This window comes from Salmo salar, chromosome ssa01 (assembly GCF_905237065.1).
Source record: "Salmo salar chromosome ssa01, Ssal_v3.1, whole genome shotgun sequence".
Classification (NCBI taxonomy): domain Eukaryota; kingdom Metazoa; phylum Chordata; class Actinopteri; order Salmoniformes; family Salmonidae; genus Salmo; species Salmo salar.
In genome coordinates this window covers 146,722,998-146,746,871 of record NC_059442.1, presented here as the reverse complement: position 1 = coordinate 146,746,871, position 23,874 = coordinate 146,722,998, and the positions used below count along the sequence as shown (strand labels likewise).

At 44.1% G+C, this 23,874-nt stretch overlaps 1 protein-coding gene across 11 annotated transcripts in view; it reads left to right on the top strand.

Annotated features, from left to right (window-relative positions):
• Positions 1–23,310, top strand: part of LOC106567479 (histone-lysine N-methyltransferase EHMT1) — a 28,850-nt gene extending 5,540 nt beyond the window's left edge. For 5 of the 11 annotated variants that reach the window (XM_014136820.2, XM_014136811.2, XM_045691794.1 and 2 more), the window contains 26 exons: positions 5,159–5,246; positions 5,846–6,387; positions 6,568–6,724; positions 6,950–7,074; positions 7,183–7,338; positions 7,539–7,616; positions 7,846–7,957; positions 8,068–8,175; positions 9,882–10,018; positions 10,182–10,325; positions 10,603–10,838; positions 11,480–11,689; positions 11,952–12,034; positions 12,193–12,344; positions 12,575–12,697; positions 12,953–13,054; positions 13,889–13,993; positions 14,137–14,291; positions 14,472–14,633; positions 14,805–15,003; positions 15,387–15,464; positions 15,544–15,659; positions 15,927–16,013; positions 16,164–16,242; positions 16,560–16,735; positions 21,448–23,310. In XM_014136820.2, coding sequence (XP_013992295.1) covers positions 5,159–5,246; positions 5,846–6,387; positions 6,568–6,724; positions 6,950–7,074; positions 7,183–7,338; positions 7,539–7,616; positions 7,846–7,957; positions 8,068–8,175; positions 9,882–10,018; positions 10,182–10,325; positions 10,603–10,838; positions 11,480–11,689; positions 11,952–12,034; positions 12,193–12,344; positions 12,575–12,697; positions 12,953–13,054; positions 13,889–13,993; positions 14,137–14,291; positions 14,472–14,633; positions 14,805–15,003; positions 15,387–15,464; positions 15,544–15,659; positions 15,927–16,013; positions 16,164–16,242; positions 16,560–16,735; positions 21,448–21,625 — 3,888 coding nt within the window. In that variant the 3' untranslated portion in view covers positions 21,626–23,310. Of the gene's footprint in view, positions 1–1,169; positions 1,508–5,158; positions 5,247–5,845; positions 6,388–6,567; positions 6,725–6,949; positions 7,075–7,182; positions 7,339–7,538; positions 7,617–7,845; positions 7,958–8,067; positions 8,176–9,881; positions 10,019–10,181; positions 10,326–10,602; positions 10,839–11,479; positions 11,690–11,951; positions 12,035–12,192; positions 12,345–12,574; positions 12,698–12,952; positions 13,055–13,888; positions 13,994–14,136; positions 14,292–14,471; positions 14,634–14,804; positions 15,004–15,386; positions 15,465–15,543; positions 15,660–15,926; positions 16,014–16,163; positions 16,243–16,559; positions 16,736–21,447 lie in introns of those variants that run through there. The other 6 variants (XM_014136754.2, XM_014136857.2, XM_014136759.2 and 3 more) reach the window with 6 other exon arrangements.
• The last annotated feature ends 564 nt before the right edge of the window (positions 23,311–23,874 follow it).

Here is a 23,874-nt window from a genome sequence, read left to right as displayed (position 1 = left end):
CAGAAGCATTGAGCACTGTTGAGTTCCCAGCCTATGTAGGCTAATTATCTTAATGTTCTGGAGAAAGGTTTGTTATTAGTAAAGTTTTTGGAAAAATTCAAGCCACTCCACTCATAACAGGGAATCCCAGAATAGCGATTAGACATTCTGAAAGACTAGGCCCGTGTGCCATTTCTTGAGTGTCCTTATCAAACTATCTCTGAGAAAAGGGATATTTCCATATTATCCTCCCTTGAAATACTTTCCACTTCACATCAGCTTGGCGGGAAACAATTCATTCTGGTGTTTTCATTTACCACAACAAATGAAAAGACCTCACTCTGGAGAGGTGAAAAAGAGGATGGGGGAAAACAAGTGTGCATATCAAATCAGAGGAAGACCCTGCATTATTGTGATATGTGCTAGTTTCCCCAGCTCTTCTGGGAGGTATTGTGTGGTGCTGCCCTGTGGTTTTCAGCCTGAGGATAAGAAATGAATTCCGTAGTCGGAGAGGAAATGTTGATGCCTCCCACCCTTTAGAGATGGAGAAGTGCAGATGGCAAGAGAGAAGGAGAGGAAGCAAGAGTAGGGAGAGATCCTGACTATGCACAGATAATGCATTTCACCTCTCGAGAGGTGGACCAGTTACCCAGCAGTGTGAATCAATGGGATTGGAGTAGATCCTAGAATAAGCTTTGGTGTTCTGAATTATACACAAACTGAAAAATTATTGCGCCAGAAGGTAGCAACAGATCATTGGCAGTGCTTTTGCTTTTTGGGGGAAATGGTCATGTTTCAGAGAGTGTCCTCATCCTCGAGCTATCCTTTCTGTTATTGCCCCTGGTCATTGCCCAATTATTTTGTTAAATAGAATTAACATGAGATCTGTCTGATTCATGTCAGAGAACAGTGAGAGCTAGAGACCTTTTCTGTCCTCTCCTAGCTTTTACAGTGAAGTGGGCATCATTAGGCTATTTCACAGGTGCATTACAGTAGTTGTTGAGTTGGTTAGGCCTGATATCATTGTGTGTTATCTTCTCCTTTTCCTGGCCTGAGGCTCTGTGGAGACCAATGCCTTGACAGAAATAAAATGGTTGAAAGTCGCTCCCATGTTGGTTACATTTGGGGCTCTTTGTCCTTGTGAAGGAGAGCATATGTTGTCTTTAGGGTTCTGACTCACGTGCAGCTCTCCTCTTCGGCCCCTTGCCTAGCTACCTTTCCTCATTTTTTGTTGCTGTTCTTGAAATATCTGCGCGCATTCATTAGCAAACAGGTTGCGAGCGAGAGAGACGGGGAAAAAAAGAGCCACTGAAATTTGAACTGACTGAGCATGCTCTGCGGAAGCCCTCTGAAGAGAGAGACCAACAGAGGGAGCTGCTGGGTCACATGACCAACGAGATTAATGTGTGCAAGTGGGGAGGACAAGGAAAAGAGGAATAATCCGTTCGAGACTCCCGCTCTCTCTCTTGCTCGCTCTCTCTGTCCCTCTCAACCACTCTCCTCAATGGAGCCCATCAGGAGAAAGCAGGTATGATGCTTGCTGCAAGCGCATATTTACCACAGGGAAGGAGACGTTAGCCTACACTTTCCCCTTGGTTGCTTTTGAATCGTCCTCTGTCGAGACACATTGAACTTGCTCTGTATTTCCATGTATTTTTTTGTGGCTTTGTCGTCTCTGCCATTGACATTTAGGCTGCTAATCTGTCATCGGTTGCTTGGTCTGGTCTTTGCTCAGAGGAGGCAGTTCTTTGGCCCCTGGGAGGTGCAGCCAGTCTTCAGAGTCCATGACAGAGGGCTTTAACAGAGAGCTTGATCAGTAATCAAGGACTTTTCAGCCTTATGTGATCTTTGATTGCAACATTGCATATGGAAGCAAACCTCTACCCTGTGGTGAAATGGTTAGTAATGGACTGTGTTCACCTGGGTCAGGGGTTAGATTCTTTATTTTTTTTGTCTCACCGAGGTGTTTCGCCGATCCTGCTGTTTGAGAAATCTCCATGGATTGATTGCGTATTGTGCGAAAGGGACTCATTAGCTGTGCTTGGATCATTGACACAAGGGAAAGGAGCAGGCTGGAGATGACTGCGTGCAGGGCAGAGATCAGACTTCCTGGTAATCTCGAATGGTTCTCCTTCCTGCCAGGCAGGCACTCTAGGACTGAGTCCCATCCTCTTTTCAATCCTCTTTCTCCCTCTGCAGCCTTACCCTCTCCTTCAGCAAAGGGCCAATGAGGTACTGCAGGGAAAATCTCCCATATGGTCAAAGACATTGGATAGAAACAGAAGAAAGAGAAATGACTTCAGGATAATTCTATGCAATAGTCAGCCTCGGGACCCAGGTCTTTATAATAGCCTAGCCTCAGTGCTGTCCCGCACCATGTTCACTATCCAGTATGATGGTGCCTGCATTTTACACTCAAAATGGCTTTGTAACAACAGTTGATTTTTCTGTTTGGTGTAAATCCAAACTCCTCACTGTTTGTTCATGCTACCGGCTTTCCTTTAGGGTGTTGCTCTCATGGGCAGTCTAACACCTGCAATAGGAGAAGGCTTAATTGTTGTTTACTATGCTGGACTGTATTAGATGTTTTCTAATCATTCACCACCTTTCATTAGCTAGATGAGCCTAATTCAGGAGTCTGGCATCAGAAACAACCTAAGATAGCTAGGCCTATAGGCTGCACTGACCTCACTGCAATTAGATCGATTTTTGGCAAGAAATACTTGGCAGATAGATGCACAGTCATTTTTAAATGACACTGTCTGACTCTGATATTTACATTTTAAAAGCCTGTCTTTTTTTTTAAAATATTTTTTTATACAGTATCTCAGAATTTGTTTGGCTTTAGTTATACATTTTTGTACAGGCTTTTATAATGTAGCCTACATTTGTAATGATTCTGATCTGTCTTTTCTCATGTGCGCTAATTATTTATTAGAACCCATAGGTGGATCTGCCTTTGAGCTCCCATCCCCCCACCCACGCAAATCCTGGCTCCATGTCCCCCACCTAGTGGAAAAATGCAGCGTTGGCCACGTTGTGTCAGTAAACAATCTGGTTACGAAATGGCGGAGATCTGCAGACAGCTCTCCCCTCCCCCTCTCTTCTCTCTCCAATGGGCAAGTTCCCTTTTTACCCACTAGGGGGAGGACTAAGGACATGGAGTAGCACGGTTAGAGAAGGTTTCTTGATACCATGAAGGAAAACTAAAGGGTTTTCCTCCTACCATATAGATGTGTGTCGACCACACACCTTGGAACTCCTTGAATATCTCAGAGATCCTTCTTTTGGGTGCCTCAGCCTGACAGTTATCAGCTTGCTTTTGGGTGCTGCTAGTCTCTCAGACGAGTAAGCCATATTTACCCTGTAACTGTTGAAAAAGCTAAATGTACATCTGTTGAATGTTGGAAGACTTAGCCTTTTATATGGTTGTGATTTTTCATAAAATATCTACGTGAAAGAGCATCTCTTCATTTCTTCATTGCATTTCTCTCATAACCCAGAGGATACAAGTCAGAATGCTCAGAATACTAATAGATTTGTCTGTAGAACCACTGAGTTACAAGTGTTGCTCTACAGAAAGATCACTACATTGTCAAAAGCCTGGCAAAGGACACCTGTGTCTTTGTCCACTGGAGTGTCAGTGGTCATAGACAATTCACATATCCCTTTGCTCAGACTTAAGAAATTAGCCTATTGGTTGGGTTACTTTTAAAGATTCTATTGGTTGTTTTTTTCTAAGGTGAATTATCAGCCTTAGCACCATGTTCTCTGTCAGGTGATGCTCCCTGTAGATTCTAGAGATGCATCCAGGTCACGAGAGCAGGGTCTCATGGCAAAAACCTCTTCCCTCAAATCTAGCAGCTAGGCTGAGGTGTCTTTTTTTTATTCTGACAGGCATTGGCCAGGCTAATCCTGAAGGACACATTGAAACGAGAGGCCTCTGTAACTGATCCAATAGATCCAGTCCTCATCAGCTTCTGATGATAGCTGGGTGCCAAAAGGTGGGGGTCGTTCTGTGGCTGAGGTGACTGGGGGGGAGGTGGCCGTGGACAGCTGGTGATGAAGGCTAATGCTAGGCAATATCCTCCAAAGCACAACCTTGAGCTAATATAAGAAGACTGTGTAGTGGCTCCCCTGCTGGAGACTGAGAGAAGGGTGCTTTAAGAGTAGACATTTTGTGATGGTTTTAAAGCCAATTAATGGTTGATCTGAAAATGTGGTCGGAGGCGCCATATGGATGGTGTGACGCAATTTCAGAGCCTCCGGAGGCATGCAGAGACCAAAATGAGCTCTGTAGCGCATCACTGTGCGCCTCTCATTCTGTAACATTGCGGAGGGCTCCTTATAGCTCAGCATTGACATGATTGGTTGACGGTAGGTGAGGGCAGGAGGTCCTGTATAAACAAACTCACTTCCTTCACAACAGTTCTGCGCTGCTCCACGAAGCGCAAGAATGCCCTGACGTCTGCAGAGGCCCTATCACCATAAATGCTCCACGGCCAATGCCGTCTGTGGGCCAGTCTGGGGCCTGGGTTGTCACGGGGGAGGGGGAAGATGGTGAATTTCCTTCCATTGCTGTTTTCTGGTGCTGCTGGAAGATTGCATTACCTTGTATTGAAAGAGTGAGGCCAGGTACATCAGTGAAACGAGACAGAATGAGGCAAGGCAAACAAGAACAGAAGATGCGATTGTTTATTTTCCCTGAATAGGTCTTTACCATGCTAACCTTTCCAATCACATTGTCTTTGGGTGTCTTAGGTCTCCGATAAGTTGTTTGAGCATGAGATTCCTCTTCTGGAAGTTTGAGACATTGTAGGTAAAGCTTTTCAGAATGCAGCTCTCTGGAGGAGACACTGTTTGATTCAGTTCCTACTGCTGTATGCTATTTCAGCCATGGGGATCATACGCTTCCAATAATACTTCAACCTACCGCATTCTTTGAAATGTTTAGGCTAAGTTAAAAAATCAGGTGAAATGGATAACGCCTGGCTACTTAGGTCAGGTTAATGAGTGCATTGTGTTAGTCTGTAACTTCTGTATATGGAAACAGAGTAGGGCTCTGTTAGTGCGTAGCAGGGCTGCTTATTTTCCAGCATGCTGTTATAAAGGACGTTCTCTGACCATAGCTGTGTTCTTGACGCTGTGTATGGAGTTAAGTGTATATGTGTGCTGTCAGCCCACAGGTCTGGCCAAAGGCAGAGTGGTTAAAGGGGAGTCCATGGAGGATGGGATGGAGTCACCTGGGGACCGAGTGGAGGAGGGAAGTGAGTTCATCTTTAAAGTCATCACAGCTAAACATGCCAAGGTGTACTCTGCCAAACTGCCAAAATAATGGAAGCACCTACATAAAGTGTTTTAGTAGGGCCACCACAAGTCAGAACAGCTTCAATCCACCTGGGCATAGATTCTACAAGTGTCTAGAACTCTATTGGAGGGATGCAACACCATTCTTCCTCGAGAAATTCCATAATTCGTTTTTTTTGTTGGTGGTAGAAAACACTCTCGGGCGCTGCTCTAGAATCTCCCATGTGTTCAATTGGGTTGATCAGGTGACTGAGACGGCCATGGCATATGGTTTTCATCCTCATTAAACCAATCAGTGATCACTCATGCCCTGTGGGTGGGGGCATTGTCAACCTATGGGGGCATAGCTATGGTAGCCAAAATAACATACATGACCCTAAGCATGATGTGATTTGAATTGCTGAATTAAGTCAGGAACCACACCTAAGCACCTGCTTTCAAAACACATTGTATCCCGCATTCACTTAACTGTTTTCATTATTTTGGCAGTTACCTGTATGTCCTCTCTTGAACTAACATAAGGCCATACTGTGAGAATGACTGATATCTACTATTAAAGATGTATCGCGAGACGAGGAGGTAGCTGCCAGACTGCGGTCCAGTCCCAGAGCAGAGGCGGAGCTAAATGGGACCTATGAGAGTGCAGAGTTGGGGAACAGACACAGGAACCCCACCCCCCTGGTCTCCCAGGCCAACGGGTCACAGGTGGCTATAGAGAATGGGATGATGGAGACGGACCTGCCTCACGGCTCCACCACCGGTAGTAATGGATACATCCTCAGCAAGCAGCAGCAGGAGGGGGGGTCTTCGACGGGCTCGACGGCTGCCCCACACAGGACTAGCTGGTTGCCCTCAGGCACCACCATGATTGAACACGCCGCCAAAACTTTCCCGTCTTTGGCAGCCGGGAGCGGCCACAGTCTGGGCGCAATAAGGACTGACACCCAGCATGCCGGGTCCCCGTCGGGACAGGGGACCTCAGACGCAGAGACTAAAAACGGCATGTCTGCTAGCGACTCCCCCGCCCCCTCCCCGCAGTCCATCGCCATACACAGAGCACGCAAAACCATGTCCATGCCAGCATCCAACCAGACACTAAAGGTAATTAACTTTAGCCTAGTGAAGAGGTAATCCATTAATTATTTTCGTCTTTGAATGAGACATAGTCCACATTGGACAGTGATTACATGTTTTATTGGTTCTGCAACTGGTGAGTGAAGCGCAACAAAATATCAAGCATAGCCACCGCTTGATTCACTGCTGTTTCTTTTATCCCCATAGCTTCTAAACAGGAAATTTACAGAACCATACGGTGCAGACGAGGAGAGTCAGAATGGACCGGAGGAGGAGAAGTCCCAGCAGACGTCCCCCTCCCAGAACCAGTTACCTCCGAGCCAAAGCGACGTGCCGGCTGCAGCAACGGCCAAGTCCCAGACAGGTCAGACAGACCGCACTGGGCCCTGGAAGGGGGAGGGACAGGGGTATAAGGCAAATAATCATCACAGTCCACACACAACAATGGAAATGCAGTTATATAATGGCAGGACTTTGCTTACTGAAGGCTATTTACTTGTTTCGAGGCTGCAAAAGCCAGAGGAGTATGAATGAGAGCTTCTGTAAGAGGTTCATGGCTCCTTGAGCTCAATTGAACGCTCTCTTCCAGCATCGAGGAAGAAGAAACGGAAGATGGGAACATACAGTCTGGTCCCTAGGAAGAAAACCAAAGTGCTGAGGCAGGGGGCGGTGCTGCAGATGTTTAGTCAACTTCAATCAACTCAAAGTGCACAGGTCTCACCTCCGTAGACTATCTTAACTGTTTTAGAAGAAATGTATTGTAATTAGGAGATTTAGCTATAGCAGTGTCATGTTGTAATATTACTCTGCTCCTCCTCGTAGTCTAAAGAGGTATCACACGTGAACGGGGAAAGGGTGGAGAACGAGTCAGAGGAAGGGTGGGAGGATGGAGAGGAGTGGGAGGAAGAGGTGGAGCAGGGTGGAGAGGGTGTCCCCACAGCCCTGGAGAAGATTGAAACATCAGGCCCTGCCCTTCAGGTTGGAACCTATTGACTTCATTATCTTCGTTTGCTTTATCTGGACCCCAGCTTATAACTTTGATAAAATGATGCTCCTATTACGTTCATAGGTATCACAGATATAGAATCACAAATAATGTAGACCATTAAATCCCCCACCCCCCTTTCCAAATGGCCCAACCTCTTTGACATTGTGTGTTGTGATACTTGTCTGTTCAGGGGGAGCTGGGAGAGGAGCCGGACTCTGAGGAATCAGCTGAGGAGGAAGGGGAAGAAGAGGGGAACGAGTCAGACTTGGTAAGATCACACAATCATTGACAACAATTTAACCTTCTTTGAGCCCGCTGATTAGACCATCATCCAATGGCATGAAGGAGTGTTTTTCTGAACCCAAACATTATCAATGCACAGTCATTTTCTCTGTCTGTTCCACCATCATCTGTTTTACCATCAGAGTGAGGAGTATATTGATGGTCATGGGAGAGAATAGAACTTTACATATCTCAATTGATCTGCTTTCACACAGAGCTCGGAATCCAGCGTGAAGAAGAGGTTGACAAAGAAATCAAAGGGAGACTACTTCTGGCTCCGGCCATCCAGGAAACGGAAAAGGAAGCCCAAGTCTGAGGGACTCCCTGGTACAGAAACCCATCTTTCTGCCTTATGAGGACTATAATAAAGACATGGAGATATCTCTTACCCCTGACTTTCTCCTCCCTGTGCTAGCTAACTCTTCCTCCCCTTTCAGGCACAGGGCCCCAGGGCCAGGCAGGCCTCAGTAAGGACTACACAGAGGTTCCCCTCCACTCACTCAACCTTAAAGCCAAAGAAATGCTGCTCTCCCCACAGCACATAGGTGAGAGAGGCCTTAAAGGAGTTGGTGATGGGGGAGTAAGAGAAGTAGGTAGTGGTGTAGTTGAGAACTGAACTGCCTGTTGGTAAGAGTTTCTATTTATGTTAAGGGACAAGGCCTCTGTCCTCCCTCACTGGGCCAAATTACTCATCAGAGCAGCCCTGAGCCCCCCCTGCTGGTGATGTCTGTCATAGAAATATAAAATATGTGAAGAGATAGTAGAGTCTAGAACTGTAACACTATTGTAAACTCAGCAAAAAAAGAAACGTCCTCTCACTGTCAACTGCGTTTATTTTCAGCAAACTTAACATGTGTAAATATTTGTATGAACATTAAAAGATTCAACAACTGAGACATAAACTGAACAAGTTCCACAGACATGTGACTAACATAAATTTAATAATGTGTCCCTGAACAAGGGGGGGTCAAAATCAAAAGTAATCTGGTGTGGCCACCAGCTAGCTGCATTAAGTACTGCAGTGTATCTCCTCATGGACTGCACCAGATTTGCCAGTTCTTGCTGTGAGATGTTACCCCACTCTTCCAACAAGGCACCTGCAAGTTCCCGGACATTTCTGGGGGGAATAGCCCTAGCCCTCACCCTCTGATCCAACAGGTCCCAGATGTGCTCAATGGGATTGAGATCCGGGCTCTTCGCTGGCCATGGCAGAACACTGACATTCCTGTCTTGCAGGAAAGCACGCACAGAACGAGCAGCATGGCTGGTGGCATTGTCATGCTGGAGGGTCATGTCAGGATGAGCCTGCAGGAAGGGTACAGGCCTCGGTGTAACACTCATTCCTTCGACGATAAACGCGAATCCAACCATCACCCCTGGTGAGACAAAACCTTGACTTGTCAGTCAAGAGCACTTTTTGCTAGTCCTGTCTGGTCCAGCGACGGTGGGTTTGTGCCCATATGCGACATTGTCGGTGATGTCTGGTGAGGACCTGCCTTACAACAGGCCTACAAGCCCTCAGTCCAGCCTCTCTCAGCCTATTGCGGACAGTCTGAGCACTGATGGAGGGATTGTGCCTTCCTGGTGTAACTTGGGCAATTGTTGTTGCCATCCTGTACCTGTGCTGTTCGGATGTACCGATCCTGTGCAGGTGTTGTTACACGTGGTCTGCCACTGCGAGGACGATCAGCTGTCCGTCCTGTCTCCCTCTAGCGCTGTCTTAGGCGTCTCACAGTACGGACATTGCAATTTATTGCCTTGGCCACATCTGCAGTCCTCATGCCTCCTTGCAGCATGCCTAAGGCACGTTCACGCAGATGAGCAGGGTCCCTGGGCATCTTGCTTTTGGTGTTTTTCAGAGTCAGTAGAAAGGCCTCTTTAGTGTCGTAAGTTTTCATAACTGTGACCTTAATTGCCTACCGTCTGTAAGCAGTTAGTGTCTTAATGACCGTTTCACAGGTGCATGTTCATTAATTGTTTATGGTTCATTGAACAAGCATGGGGAAACAGTGTTTAAACCCTTTACAATGAAGATCTGTGACGTTATTTGGATTTTTACGAATTATCTTTGAAAGGCAGGGTCCTGAAAGGGGATGTTTCTTTTTTGTTGCTGAGTTTAGCTCTTTACAGTATTTGTGTCTTTACAAATGAATCTCTATAAACTCTTGGAAGAGCAGTAAACCTGTGTCTAGGAAGGGTCAGATTGACATCTGTTGAATGAGCTGAGCTGAGTTGATGGTCCTCTGTGCAGGAGTTTCTGGGGGTGTGGATGAAGACATGGTGCAGGAGCTACCCCTCTGCAGCTGTCGCATGGAGACACCCAAGAGCCGGGAGATCCTCACACTGGCGGACAGGAAATGCATGGCCACGGAGAGCGTCGACCGACAGGTGAGCCTGACGCAAGGCCTCATCCTATTTTTATACTTATTCCATTCCGTATGTTCACTTTGGCTGCCTCCTGATTCTCCATTCTTTTCTACACTGGGAAAATGCTGGAAAATTGGGATGCAGCCTTTGCTTCTCACTCAAATCTCTTTCATTCTCCCCACAGCTAAGCAGATGTCAGAGTGCAGTTCTAAAGCATGAGATGATGCGTCCTTCGAATTCGGTGCAGCTGCTGGTGCTGTGTGAGGACCACCGGGCCGGCATGGTCAAGCACCAATGCTGCCCCGGCTGTGGCTTCTTCTGCAGGGCTGTAAGTACTGGAACCTCCCTGGGGTGGGAATGGGAAAACACCATCTAATTCTGAGTTAGTAGAAAGTGTCTTATAGTAAGCCAGTAAAAGCTCTGGGTCCTAGTTATAGTGATGGTTCTTGTTAAGGCACCAATGTCCTGTGCTTAGGAAAAACCCCTGGTCCTACGTAAAACACTGAACTATCGATGGGCTTAATTTTGTGATAAAGTTCCAAAACATAACTATACTGGGATTTTCCAACTGTAGTCAAACTGACCTAGCTGTGTTTGGGTTGTAGGGGACCTTCATGGAGTGCCAACTGGATGTCAACATCTCCCACCGTTTCCACCGGGCCTGTGCCTCGGTGCTGAAGGGCCAAACCTTCTGTCCACACTGTGGAGAGGAGGCCAGCAAAGCCAAGGAGGTCACCATTGCCAAGGCCGACACCACCTCCACCATGCCCGCCACATATGCTGCACACAGCCCTGCCACCCCCGGGGCTACAGAGGGCAGGGCAGACACCACCACTGGGGGGTAGGTTCACAGCACTGTATGGCGTAATGAGTTGGGGGAGGGGGGGGCATCCATTGCAGTCTAAAGCATTTTCCTCAATACATACATGTAACTGTCAAAATAAAGGAAACACTTGAGTGAATGAGGGATACAGTGTATTGAAAGCAGGTGCTTTCACACAGGTGTGGTTCCTGAGTTAATTAAGAAATGAACATGCCATCATGCTTAGTCATGTATAAAGATTCTGGAGCAGCACCTGAGACTGCGCTTTCCACCACCTTTAACAAAACACCAAATTATGGAATTTCTTGTAGAAGAATGGTGTCGCATCCCTCCAATAGAGTTCCAGACACTTGTAGAATATATGCCAAGGTCCATTGAAGCTGGTCTGGGTTGTTGTGGCCCAACAGGGCTTGCATGTTATCAAAATACCCTTACCTAGGTCTAAAACAAGAGTGGCACTTCAATACAGCAGCATTAAATCCACTACGCCCATGGAGCTATACATCAAAACATCTTTGGAGGATGATGTGGAAGTGATATAGTGGTGGAAAGAGGGGGTTTCCGATTATGTCTCCCTTTCAGTCTGGGAAGAAGTCACTGGTACTTTGAACCGTATCATTCTTCTGTTGTAGTAGTCGGACATTCTGTGTGTGTTTCAGTCTATCCTGTTCCTCTGTGGGAGGTGATATAAGTGGCCGAGCAGACAGCTCTCTCTCCATCCCCCCTGGGCACACACTGGACACCTCCTTCCCTGGGGCCTCCAGAACCGGAGTACTTACTCCTGCGGTGGGGATTGGGATGGGCATTGGGATGAGCACCACCCCTAAAGAGACCTTGGAGAGCATCCTGCTGGCACTGGACACAGAGAAGTAAGACACTACCAAGACTCAGGGTTGAGAGAAGAGTGCTGCTCTACTATGCACTCGTTAGGCTAAATTGTTTCAGATTGTTGTTAGTATTGTGAAAAGTGCATTGTACAGTACATTCCTTTGACGTTCTTGTGTGCTTTGCTCATGTTTATGCACGTTCAATTATTTATCCGTTTTCTATCAAGATTTTTCTGTTATAGTGAGGGTGTGTGTATTCCTTTGACTGACTTTCTCCATGTGTCCTGTTTGTGTCGTGCATCAGACCCAAGAAGCTGCGGTTTCACCCCAAGCAGCTGTTCATCTCTGCTAAACAGGGCGAGCTACAGAAGGTCCTTCTCATGCTGGGTGAGGGAGATGCCTTCAGTCAAAACTCAATGGGCCAGGATGTTTATATTAATCAATTAGCAAAAGTCATTATCCGGCCATTCACTCTTTATAACTGGTTCTGTGGTTGGGATTTTGTGATAAAAAAAAAAGTATCTTTCTGCATCTCTGTCCACTAGTGGATGGGATGGACCCTAACTTTAAGATGGAGAGCCAGAGCAGACGCACCCCCCTCCATGTAGCAGCTGAGGCAGGCCACCAGGAGATCTGTCACCTGCTGGTTCAGGTGATGGTTGGCTATGGTTCCCCCTGGCAGTGGATGAGTGATGGGGTAGACAATGCATTACTTGGACATGCAGAATTGAGCTTTTCAGAATGCGTTCACTGGTATCTGTCTTTTGACTCACCAGCTTATCATGTTGAACATGGATTGACATCTTATAATGGACTCATGTTAATTTTGATCAGACAATATTTTCCTATTTTGACATTGTATAAGGACATGTCCATAGTATTGATGAGTAGATTGATCCAGTTTTGATGTCCCTCCCTACCTCCCAGTCTGGTGCTAACCTGGACATCTGTGATGAGGACCAGCGCACACCCCTGATGGAGGCCTGTGAGAACAACCATCTGGAGACAGTCCGCTACCTACTGAGTGCAGGAGCCATCGCCAGCCACAAGGTGGGTCAACCAACCCCCTCTTTCCACCACTATATCACTTCCACATCATCCTCCAAAGATGTTTTGATGTATAGCTCCATGGGCGTAGTGGATTTAATGCTGCTGTATTGAAGTGCCACTCTCGTTTTAGGCCTAGGTAAGGGTATTTTGATAGCATGCAAGCGCTGTTGGTTGGTTATTGGATGGTTGCATTTTATTGTAGTGCAAATCTTATGACAGGAGCGTAATGTGTGTTGACTGCCCTCTGTTCTCCAGGATGTGGAGGGGTTCACGTGTCTCCACCTAGCTGCTAAGATTGGGCATTACAACATTGTGGAGCATCTCCTCTCCACAGGACTCATAGACATCAACTGTCAGGTGAGTTCTGTCCTTTTCAGTCATAAACCAATGAAATCCAAATTATTTGAGCATAACTGTAATTCTGCACAATCAAGGTTATGGCTTAGGATGGCACATGTTGGTTGTACTACTGAAGTCAACCAGAACCAAGAATGCTTTCATGTTGATCCAGTTCTATTTTCCTCTGGCCTGTGTGTCATCCTTTCTGTAGAGGTCTGATTCTCCTCTCGGTGGGTGTGCTGCCCCCATCCACTCGACATGGGTCCCTAATGCTTTTCTCTTACATTGCAGCCGCTGCAGAATTATCAGCTCTTTCCCAGCATGCATTAGTTAGGATTGCAGCTCCCCTGCTGTGTGATAACCTATTTCTTTGTGTAAAACTATGCACTGCTGAGTAAGTTGCCTTTGACCTCTATTCTGGCCATCTCTCAAACAGTTGTTTCTCTTTGCCTCTAAAAATGTATCTGATATCAATGACGTGTGGCAGGGATGCTTTAGCATTTCAAAAGGAGATAGCTTTCGTCCTTTTGTATGCCACCATCAAAGGCCCTCTGACGCCATATGCCTGTGGGACTGCACAGTTTAGTACCCTGGTGTGGTATTTGAAGTGATTGACCTTGCTGCAGGTATTGAGTGACTATGGCAGGTCATGGCATTCTTTGTCCTTGTGGTGGTAACCCTGCCACCTAAGTTTGGTCTCTGAGCTCTTGAATAGAAATACATCCTCACCCTCTTATAATATAATCTCTTGGAGAAGGTTAGTGAAATTGCTCATTGTTATATCTAGGACATTTAAAACAATCCTGTACTGTAGGGGCCCGTTCTTAAAGCTATGATGTTGCTACTCTCTAGGACGATGGCGGTTGGACGGCCATGATCTGGGCAACGGAGTATAAGCACCTAAACCAGGTGAAGCTGCTTCTCAATAAAGGGGCAGACATCAACATCAGGGACAAGGTCAGTAACCATGTGCAACTGAAGGTCCTCATGACCTCCCCAAGCCAAATTGTTTCAATGACTTTGTGTCTGACTTATGTCTGACTGTTATGGCTTTGTTTTGTCTGACTGTCGTGAATTTGCTGCTGTTGTCGTTTTCGAAGGAGGAGAACATCTGTCTCCACTGGGCTGCATTCTCTGGCAGTGTGGAGATTGCTGAGCTCCTCCTAGAGGCCAAGTGTGATCTCCACGCTGTCAACATCCACGGAGACTCCCCTCTGCACATCGCCGCACGGGAGAACAGGCTTGAATGTGTCATGTGAGTAAAGGTTGAGGGGAAATGGCTCTGGTGATTCAGCAATAAGTAATAAAATCGCCATCTACAGCGCTGATATGGCTGTAGCCTCCATTATTATAACCAAGGCTGTAGCCATATCAGGACTATTCCATCTAGTACACTTAAGTGATGTGTTGAAGTCTATGGTCTGTTGTCCCTCAGACTATTGCTGTCTCGTGGGGTGGATGTCAACTTGAAGAACCGTGAGGGGGAGACCCCGCCGGACTGCTGCAGCCGCAGCTCCAGGGTGTGGCTCACCCTTCAGACAAACAGGAGGATTAGGGAGGCCAGGAGCAGCACCCAGGGGGAGAAGGTCCTCAACAGGTAGAATCCCTTGTTTTCTCTCATTTTCTCTCACAATAATCTCCTGCATTACGCTCTTAGACATTATTTTTCTATCGCCGGCAATGCATGGTACCCTTTCCTCTCCTTTTATCTCTCATTCACTTGTGGCTACCTCTTTGTTTTGATAATTTGATAATAATGCATTGATAGTCTAACACTGGGAGTCCACTGGGACCTGAGCCTCCATCTCCCTCCACACTACAGAGACATAGCCCGGGGGTATGAGAGAGTTCCAGTCCCCTGTGTCAACTCGGTGGATAGTGAGCCCTGTCCAGACAACTATAAATACGTGCCAGACAACTGTGTCACCTCCCCCGTGAACATAGACAAGAACATCACACACTTACAGGTGGGTAATGTCGCTGGATAGACAGACCATCATATAGTTGATCATACTTACAGCCTAGCACAGGGGTGGGCAACATATCCATTCAATCTGTCCCGTGGGAGGTTTGGGTAAACAAAACAAATGACAAAAAATACATGTTTGACTGTCTAAAACTAGATTAAGTATGTCGAAATTATAAGGAACCTATACTTTTAAATGACAGCTTTTTTTTCTGGTCCGCAAATTGCTTTTGACAAACAAATCTGTCTGAAGAAATATTTGCGGCCTACTGCTGAATTTTGAAATCCCAATGTGGCCCTCAAGACAATTTTTATTGCCCACCCCTGGGATAGCATGTCATGAAAAATTAAATGACCATCTCTTTTCATCCCTGCTGTCCACAGTACTGTGTGTGTAAAGACAACTGCTCCTCAAGCAGCTGCATGTGTGGCCAGCTCAGCCTACGCTGTTGGTATGACAAGGTAAGGCCGAGTACTTAACTATTGTTGAGAAAGTGATGATCTTGCATGATCGTCATGTCTGTTCCGTGGCTGTTCTCAGAATGGTCGTCTGCTCCCCGAGTTCTATCGTGAGGAACCGCCACTTATCTTCGAGTGTAACCACGCCTGCTCCTGCTGGAGAACATGCAAGAACCGTGTGGTGCAGAACGGACTGAGGTACCATACCAAGACCGCCTCACATGGCCACACTGACGGCCAAATTAACTGTCTATACATGCTACCATATTTATGAAACCAAGCCAACACTTCTCAACCCTATTGATAAGAACATCTAAATCAGAAAAATGTATTTTAATGACAGTCAAACAGCAGTCCTTCATGGGAAAGTTTTCATGGATTTGACTTCCCAAATCCATGTGAGGATAATGTTTGGGTATAATGTATTGTAAGAACATCAATGCTGAAAGAGTTTGTTTTTCTCAGGGTCCGGCTCCAGCTGTTCCGGACCAGTCGGATGGGCTGGGGGGTCCGGACACTACAGGAAATTCCTCAGGGGACCTTTGTGTGCGAGTGAGTCCCAGACGTACCCCTTTCACAATGCATAGTTCAGCTTTATTTTGCTGCAAGTTCTTAATGATTTCCCATGCAATGTCATCTGTGTGTGGTGCTGCATTGATATTTGTGGTGTTGGTGGGTCCGGACCCCACTTCTTGTCCACAGGTACGTGGGGGAGATCATCTCTGATGCAGAGGCAGATGTCAGGGAAAACGACTCCTACCTGTTCAACCTGGATAGCAAGGTAGGGATCAGTGCTACTATTCTCATCGCCTTATGAAACCTAAATCCCAAAGCTTTGCAGGCGCCTTAGGACAAATCCTAAATGTAACTAGTTATCTCAACTTGGGCTACTGTAATTGAAGGTTTCAATGTTACCCAGTGATCAAAAATGCATTTTATTCCTGTCTCTTGAGGCCTATCCTTGTGGGGTTTCTAAAACACTCTATTCTTCTGATACTTGTCTTACTTTGTTATTCTGTTTGATATCTCTACCGCTGCAGATTATGCAGATCCTGCTTTATTCATTATCATCCATTTATGTGTGTTCTTTGGTTGCAGGTGGGTGACGTGTACTGCATAGATGCCCGTTTCTATGGCAACATCAGCCGGTTCATCAACCACATGTGCGAGCCGAACCTATTCTCCTGCCGGGTGTTCACGGCACACCAGGACCTGCGCTTCCCCCATATCGCCTTTTTTGCCTGCGAGACCATCAAGGCTGGGGAAGAGCTAGGGTAAGGGTCATATACAGAGCATTTGGAAAGTAATCAGACCCCTTGACTTTTTCCATATTTTGTTACATTACAGCCTTATTCTAAAATTGATTAAATAATTTTTTCCCTCATCAATCTATACACCATACCCAATAATGACAAAGCAAAAACAGGTTTTTAGAAATTTTTGCTAATATTTTCAAAATAAAAAAATATCACGTTTACATAAGAATTCAGACACTTTACTCAGTACTTTGTTGAATCACCTTTGGGAGCGATTACAGCCTTGGGTATGACGCTACAAGCTTGGCACACCTGTATTTGGGGAGGTTGTCCCATTTTTTTTTTTTTGCAGATCCCCTCAAGCTCTGTCAGGTTGGATGGGGAGTGTCGCTGCACAGCTATTTTCGGGTCTCTCCAGAGATGTTCGGCCAGGTTCAGAGACTTGTCCTGAAGCCACTCCTACATTGTCTTGGCTGTGTGCTCCAGTCTGAGGTTCTGAGTGCTCTGGAGCAGGTTTTCATCAAGGATCTCTCTGTACTTTGCTCTTACTTTTTCGCTTGATCCTGACTAGTCTCCCCGTCCCTGCCACTGAAAAACATCCCCACAGTATGATGCTGCCGCACCCATGCTTCACCATAGGGTTGGTCACAGGTTTCCTCCAGAACTGACGCTTGGTATTCAGGACAAAGAGTTCAATCTTGGTTTCATCAGACCAGAGAATTTGTTTCTCATGGTCTGAGAGTCCTTTGGGTGCCTTTTGGCAAACTCCAACCGGGCTGACATGTGCCTATTGTTTTTTTTGTAACCTTTTTATTTAACTAGGCAAGTCAATTAAGAACCATCGGGTTCTTGGTCACCTCCCTGACCACGGCCCTTCTCCCCTGATTGCTCAGTTTGGCCGTGTACAAAACTTCTTCCATTTAAGAATGATGGAGGCCACTGTGTTCTTGGGGACTTTCAATGCTGCAGAAATGTTTTAGTATCCTTCCCCAGATCTGTGCCTCGACACAATTTTGTCTCTAAGCTCTACAGACAATTCCTTCAACCTTGTGGCTTGGTTTTTGTTCTGACATGCACTGTCAACTGTGGGACCTTATATAGACAAGTGTGGTTCCCTTCCAAATCATGTCCAATCAATTGGATTTTCCACAGGTGGACTCCAATCAAGTTGTAGAAACATCTCAAGGATGAGCAATAGAAACAGGATGCACCTGAGCTCAATTTCGAGTCTCATAGCAAAGGCTCTGAATACTTATGTAAATATGGTATTTCCATTTTATATATATATATTAAATAAATATATATATATATATTAAATAAATAAATTTGCACATATTTAAAAAAATAAAAAACCTGTTTTGGCTTTCATTATGGGATATTGTGTGTAGATTGAGGAAAATGTTGTATTTAATCAATTTGAGTAAAGCTGTAATGTAACAAAATGTGGAAAAAGGAGTATTCCCATCCTTTCACTTTTTCCACGTTTTGTTGTTACAGCCTGAAATTTTTAAATGTATTAAATAGAGATTTTGTGTCACTGGCCTACACACAATACCCCATAATGTCAAAGTGGATTATGTTTTTAGAAATTTGTACAAATTCATAAATGAAAGGATGAAATCTCTTGAGTCAATAAGTATTCAACCACTTTCTTATGACAAGCCTAAGTAAGCACATTTTTACTCCTGAACAGAGGTGCCCAATGTAAACTGCCTGTTACTCAGGCCCAGAAGCTAGGATATGCATATAATTGGTAGTATTGGATAGAAAACACTCCAAAGTTTCCAAAACTGTTAAAATAATGTCTGTGAGTATAACAGAACTGATATATAGTAGGCGAAAACCCGAGGAGAATCCATCCGGGAATTTGTTTTTGTTGAGCTCACCACTCATTATAATGGCTGTCTATGGGAATATGAATGGGATACCTCCCAGATTGCAGTTCCTAGGGCTTCCAGTATATGTCAACAGTCCTTAGAAAGAGTTTCAGGCTTGTTTTTTGAAAAATGAGCTACAATTTGTAGTTTTTCGAAGTGGCTCCCATTTTGGTTGTGTTGTGCTGCGCACTTCGTTATTTATCTCCGGTAATGAACATACTATTCTCCGTCTTAAATTGTATCATTTATTTACATATTAGGGTACCTGAGGATTGATTAGAAACGTTGTTTGACTTGTTTGGACGAAGTTTATTGGTAACTTTCGGGATTCATTTGTGTACATTTTGAACGAGGGTAACCGGTGGATTACTGAGTCAAGCGCGCCAACTAAACTGACTTTTTTGGGATATAAAGAAAGACTTTATCGAACAAAAGGGCCATTTGTTATGTAGCTGGGACCCTTGTGATTGCAACCAGAGGAAGATCTTCAAAGGTAAATTATTTATTTTATCACTTTCTGACTTTTGTGACGCCTCTGCTTGGTTGGAAAATGTATGTAATGCTTTTGTGCGAGGTGCTTTCCTCAGATAATCGCATGGTGTGCTTTCGCCGTAAAGCCTTTTTGAAATCTGACAAAGCGGCTGGATTAACAAGTTAAGCTTTTAAACGATGTAAGACACTTGTATTTTCATCAATGTTTAATATTACGAATTTTGTATTTTGAATTTCGCGCTCTGCAATTTCACAGGATGTTGTTGAGGTGGGGCGCTAGCGGCACGTCTATCCCAAAGTGGTTTTTAACATGATAGTAATTCAACAATCTCATCTCTGTACCCCACATATACAATTATCTGTAAGGTCGATCAGTGAATTTCAAACACAGATTAAACCACAAAGACCAGGGAGGTTTTCCAATGCCTCGCAAAGAAGGGTACTGTGAATATCCCTGTGAGCATGGTAAAGTTATTCATTACACTTTGGATGGTGTAGCAATACACCCAGTCACTACAAAGATACAGGCGTCTTTCCGAACTCAGTTGCCCGGAGAGGAAGTTAACCTCAGCAATTTCACCATGAGGCCAATGGTGACTTTAAAACAGTTAGGGTTTAATGGGTGTGATAGGATTTGTTTTTTGAAGTTTCCATTTTGTCATAAGACTATTTTGTGTATATCGTTGACAAAAAATGACAAATCCATTTTAATCCCACCTTGTGAATACTTTCTGAAGGCACTTTAACCTGTCTGGGAACGTGGGACGCTTGCATCCCACCCTAGTCAATAGCCAGTGGAATCGCGTTGCGCGAAATACAAATACCTCATAAATACTATAACTTCAATTTCTCAAACATATGACTATTTTACACCATTTTATAGATACACCTCTCCTGAATCGAACCACGTTGTCCGATTTCAAAAAGGCTTTACAGCAAAAGCAAAACATTAGATTATGTTAGGAGAGTACCCTGCCAAAAAAAAATCACACTGCCATTTTCAAAGCAACTAGCATGCATCACAAATACCCAAAACGCAACTAAATGCAGCACTAACCTTTGACAATCTTCATCAGATGACACTCCTAGGACATCATGTTACACAATACATGCTTTTTTTGTTCGATAAAGTTCATATTTATATATAAAAACAGCATTGTACATCGGCGCGTGACGTTCAGAAAATATTTTCCCTCAAATGCTTCCGGTGAATCAGCACTACAATTTACAAAATTACTATTCGAAAACATTGTTAAAATGTAATATTGTCATTCAAAGAGTTATAGATTAACATCTCGTGAATGCAACCGCATTGCCAGATTTAAAAATAACTTTACTGGGAAATCACACTTTGCAATAAACAACGTGGTATGCTCAGAAAAATAGGCTAGGCGATACATGTTAGCGCCATCTTGGAACCATCTAAAATCAAATATACTATTGTAAATATTCCCTTACCTTTGATTATCTTCATCAGAAGGCACTTCCAGGAATCCCAGGTCCACAACAAATGTAGTTTTGTTCGAAAAAGTTAATTTATGTCCCAATAGTTTCTTCTTGTTAGCGCGTTCTGAAGGCTACTCATAATGTACTGAAGCGCGCGGGACTTGTCATCACGAATGTGCAAAAAATATATATTTACGTTCGTTCAAACATGTCAAACGTTGTATAACATAAATCTTTAGGGCCTTTTTCAACCAGAGCTTCAATAATATTCAAGGCGGACGATTGCATTGTCTTACTAAACGTTTCGGAACAAAAGGGTTCCCATGGGCGCCCGCGTCATGGCCCTCCCCCTGTGACCAACTTCCCAAGCCTCTCTTTGGGTCAGTTTCTACCATAGAAGACTCAAACCACTTTGTAAAGACTGTTGACATCTAGTGGAAGCCTTAGGAAGTGCATAATGATTAATAAATCCCTGTGTGTTTCAATGGCAAAGCTTGAAAGTGATTCCACACATCAGATTTCCACTTCCAGTTAGGATTTGTCTCAGGGTTTTGACTGCCATATGAGTTCTGTTATACTCAGACACCATTCGAACAGTTTTAGAAACTTTAGGGTATTTTCTATCCAAATCAAACAATTATATGCATATTCTAGTTACTGGGCAGGAGTAGTAACCAGATTAAATCGGGTACGTTTTTTTATCCGGCCGTGCAAATACTGCCCCCTATCCCCAACAGGTTAATATGTTTTACTTGGCACACAGTCAAGTTATTACCAGTCTTTGGAAGTTATTACCCTGTAAGCATATTTAAGTTTGTAATTCTGTGTTTTTTTTGCCTTTAATAATTTTGTTCCCCCTAAAATAAAGATTGGGTAGCTTGATTTAAGATTTCTCTCCAACCCCTCATCTCTCAGGTTTGACTACGGTGACAATTTCTGGGACATCAAGGGAAAGCACTTTAGCTGTGAGTGTGGCTCTCCCAAGTGCAAGCACTCAGCAGCGACCATCGCCCTGCGCCAGGCAGACAGCTCACCCCTGGACCAGCAGTCCAGCGCCCTCCCTGACACCAGCTCCTCCACCACCCCTTTCTGAGCCCCCTCTCTCACTCCCACAAAAAGGACTTCCAGACCAGTGGAGATACGTCTCCATTCCCCCAAACAGCAACGTCCACCCCTAGGCCGTACGTCCCCAGACGCCCCCACCTCCATCCCCAGTTGAATCATCACCTTCAGGCCTGTGGAGCCCATCACTGAGACCTAAAATCAACCCCACAGAAACCCACCTGCTTTATGTCTCAACCAGCTCTAACATCTCCTCCTTACCAGCACAAACTCTGAGCTTCTGCTGAAACTCACCCTCAGTGAAGGGCATATTGGACAGGAAGCCAGTCTGTTTGATTGACGTGTGTCCGACGCACTATAAACAACTTTTATGAGAAGAAAAAAACACTACTATGAGCCTGGCTCTTGTTTTGTTGTTTCCCATTGTCATTCTCAAACCGGCTTTGTGCTCAGTTTTGGGTAATGGTGTTTCCTGGCCCTTGGTCTAAATTAAGTTTGTACTAAGCAACAATGTATATCTATCCATGAAAAATCTTTCCACTGTGCAAAATGCATTTGTAGCATAGGAGTGCCCTTACCCTCTCACATGATACCATAGAAATGAGAACTGTTCATGCACAATTTGAGACATTTGATGTATTTACCTCATGCTATAGTTTGATTGCAAAGGGGACAGAGGACTTAGGTCACAATCATGTATGTTTTTACTGGACTTCTCTTGAGTATTTCTACAGGAAAATAATTGTCAGTGCTAGATATCATTATCAATTATGAAAACAAATACTTTATATTCAAATCTGTTATATTCCGTTACATTTAGTCAAGTGTATTGTATGCAGAATCAGGTTATGGAAAGACCTTTTGATAATGATCATGAGTACAAAGAAGTTCCATTTGAAGTCAATGAGAATACTAACCAATCATCTCACTGTTCTGTTTAGAGGGGCGAAATAAAGTTGACACTGTCCAGTGAAGGCAGTTGCAATCTGTTTTGACCACAAAGGAGTGGCAGATTTTCTGTCACTTCTGGCATGAATTACTCTTCAACACAATGGTCCTTTTCTATGAAATACTTTTCTTCTGGAAACAGTATGTGCGTATATGAAACATGGTGTGACATCAAATAGCCCAACTGTAAGGGTGTCAAGATTGCAAAAGGGTTGAGGTGGGAGTTGACTAAGCTGTACAGTTAGTTATGTACTATACTGTACCTACAAAATGAAAGCAGGTGTATTTTTTTTTTCTTTTTTTATCTGCAGGATTTTTAAGCATGTTTATGGCTGACACCTTGAATATTAAGTTTTAAATACATTTTACAATTCTGGAGGGACTGCATTGGGGTTGAATGTTAATGAGGTGAGATGCAAGCAAATTCTGCTGGCAATGTTTTATTTTCCTTTTATTGATTTTTGCATTGTACAATTAAGCAAATTTCTTTTTTTTTCTTTTTACATTTAACTTCAGTTTTCTATCTGTAGTTACTGTAGTTTAGCTTGTTTAAATTTTGTTACACTATTTCATATTGATGGAAACCTACACATTATTCCTATGTATTTAATGTGGTTAGTACAGTAGTGACTCTTGTGCACATTTTCAAATGTATGAATATAAAAAGGTTATACAAAATTATTTACTTTCTGTTACATATTTCTGGACTGTGAAACATCCATCTAATTGGTTGTATCTTTCTTTTTCAATAAATTTACTACTAATGGATATGGCTGCCAGGTTTTATTAACAGAGCATAATGAGTGCGGTGGGCGCACACCAAACAGGTTCCGGTAGATGAGGATTTTCGGAAGAGAAGATTTAAGAGGAAGCCTGAGAAACACCTGGAGACAGAAGCTTGAGGCAGATAGTGCCTTCGGAAAGTATTCACACTGCTTGACTTTTTCCACATTTTATTGTGTTAGTCTGAATTTAAAATTGATTAAATGTAGTTTTTTTTTTTGTCACTGGCCTACACCCAATATCCCATGTCAGTGGAATTATGTTTTTAGAAATGTTTACAAATGAATTAAAATTGAAAAGGTGAAATATCTTGAGTCAAGTATTCAACCACTTTGTTATTGCAAGCATCAATATCCTCAGTTGCATGTGAAGACAAACACCATTGTAAATACATATTTATTTTCCCTTTTGTGCTTTAACTATTTGCACGTCATTACAACACTATATAGACATGACATTTGAAATGTCTTGTCTTTTGGAACTTCTGTGAGTAATGTGTATCTACTTCACTTGTTTAGGCAACGTCAACATATGTTTCCCATGCCAATA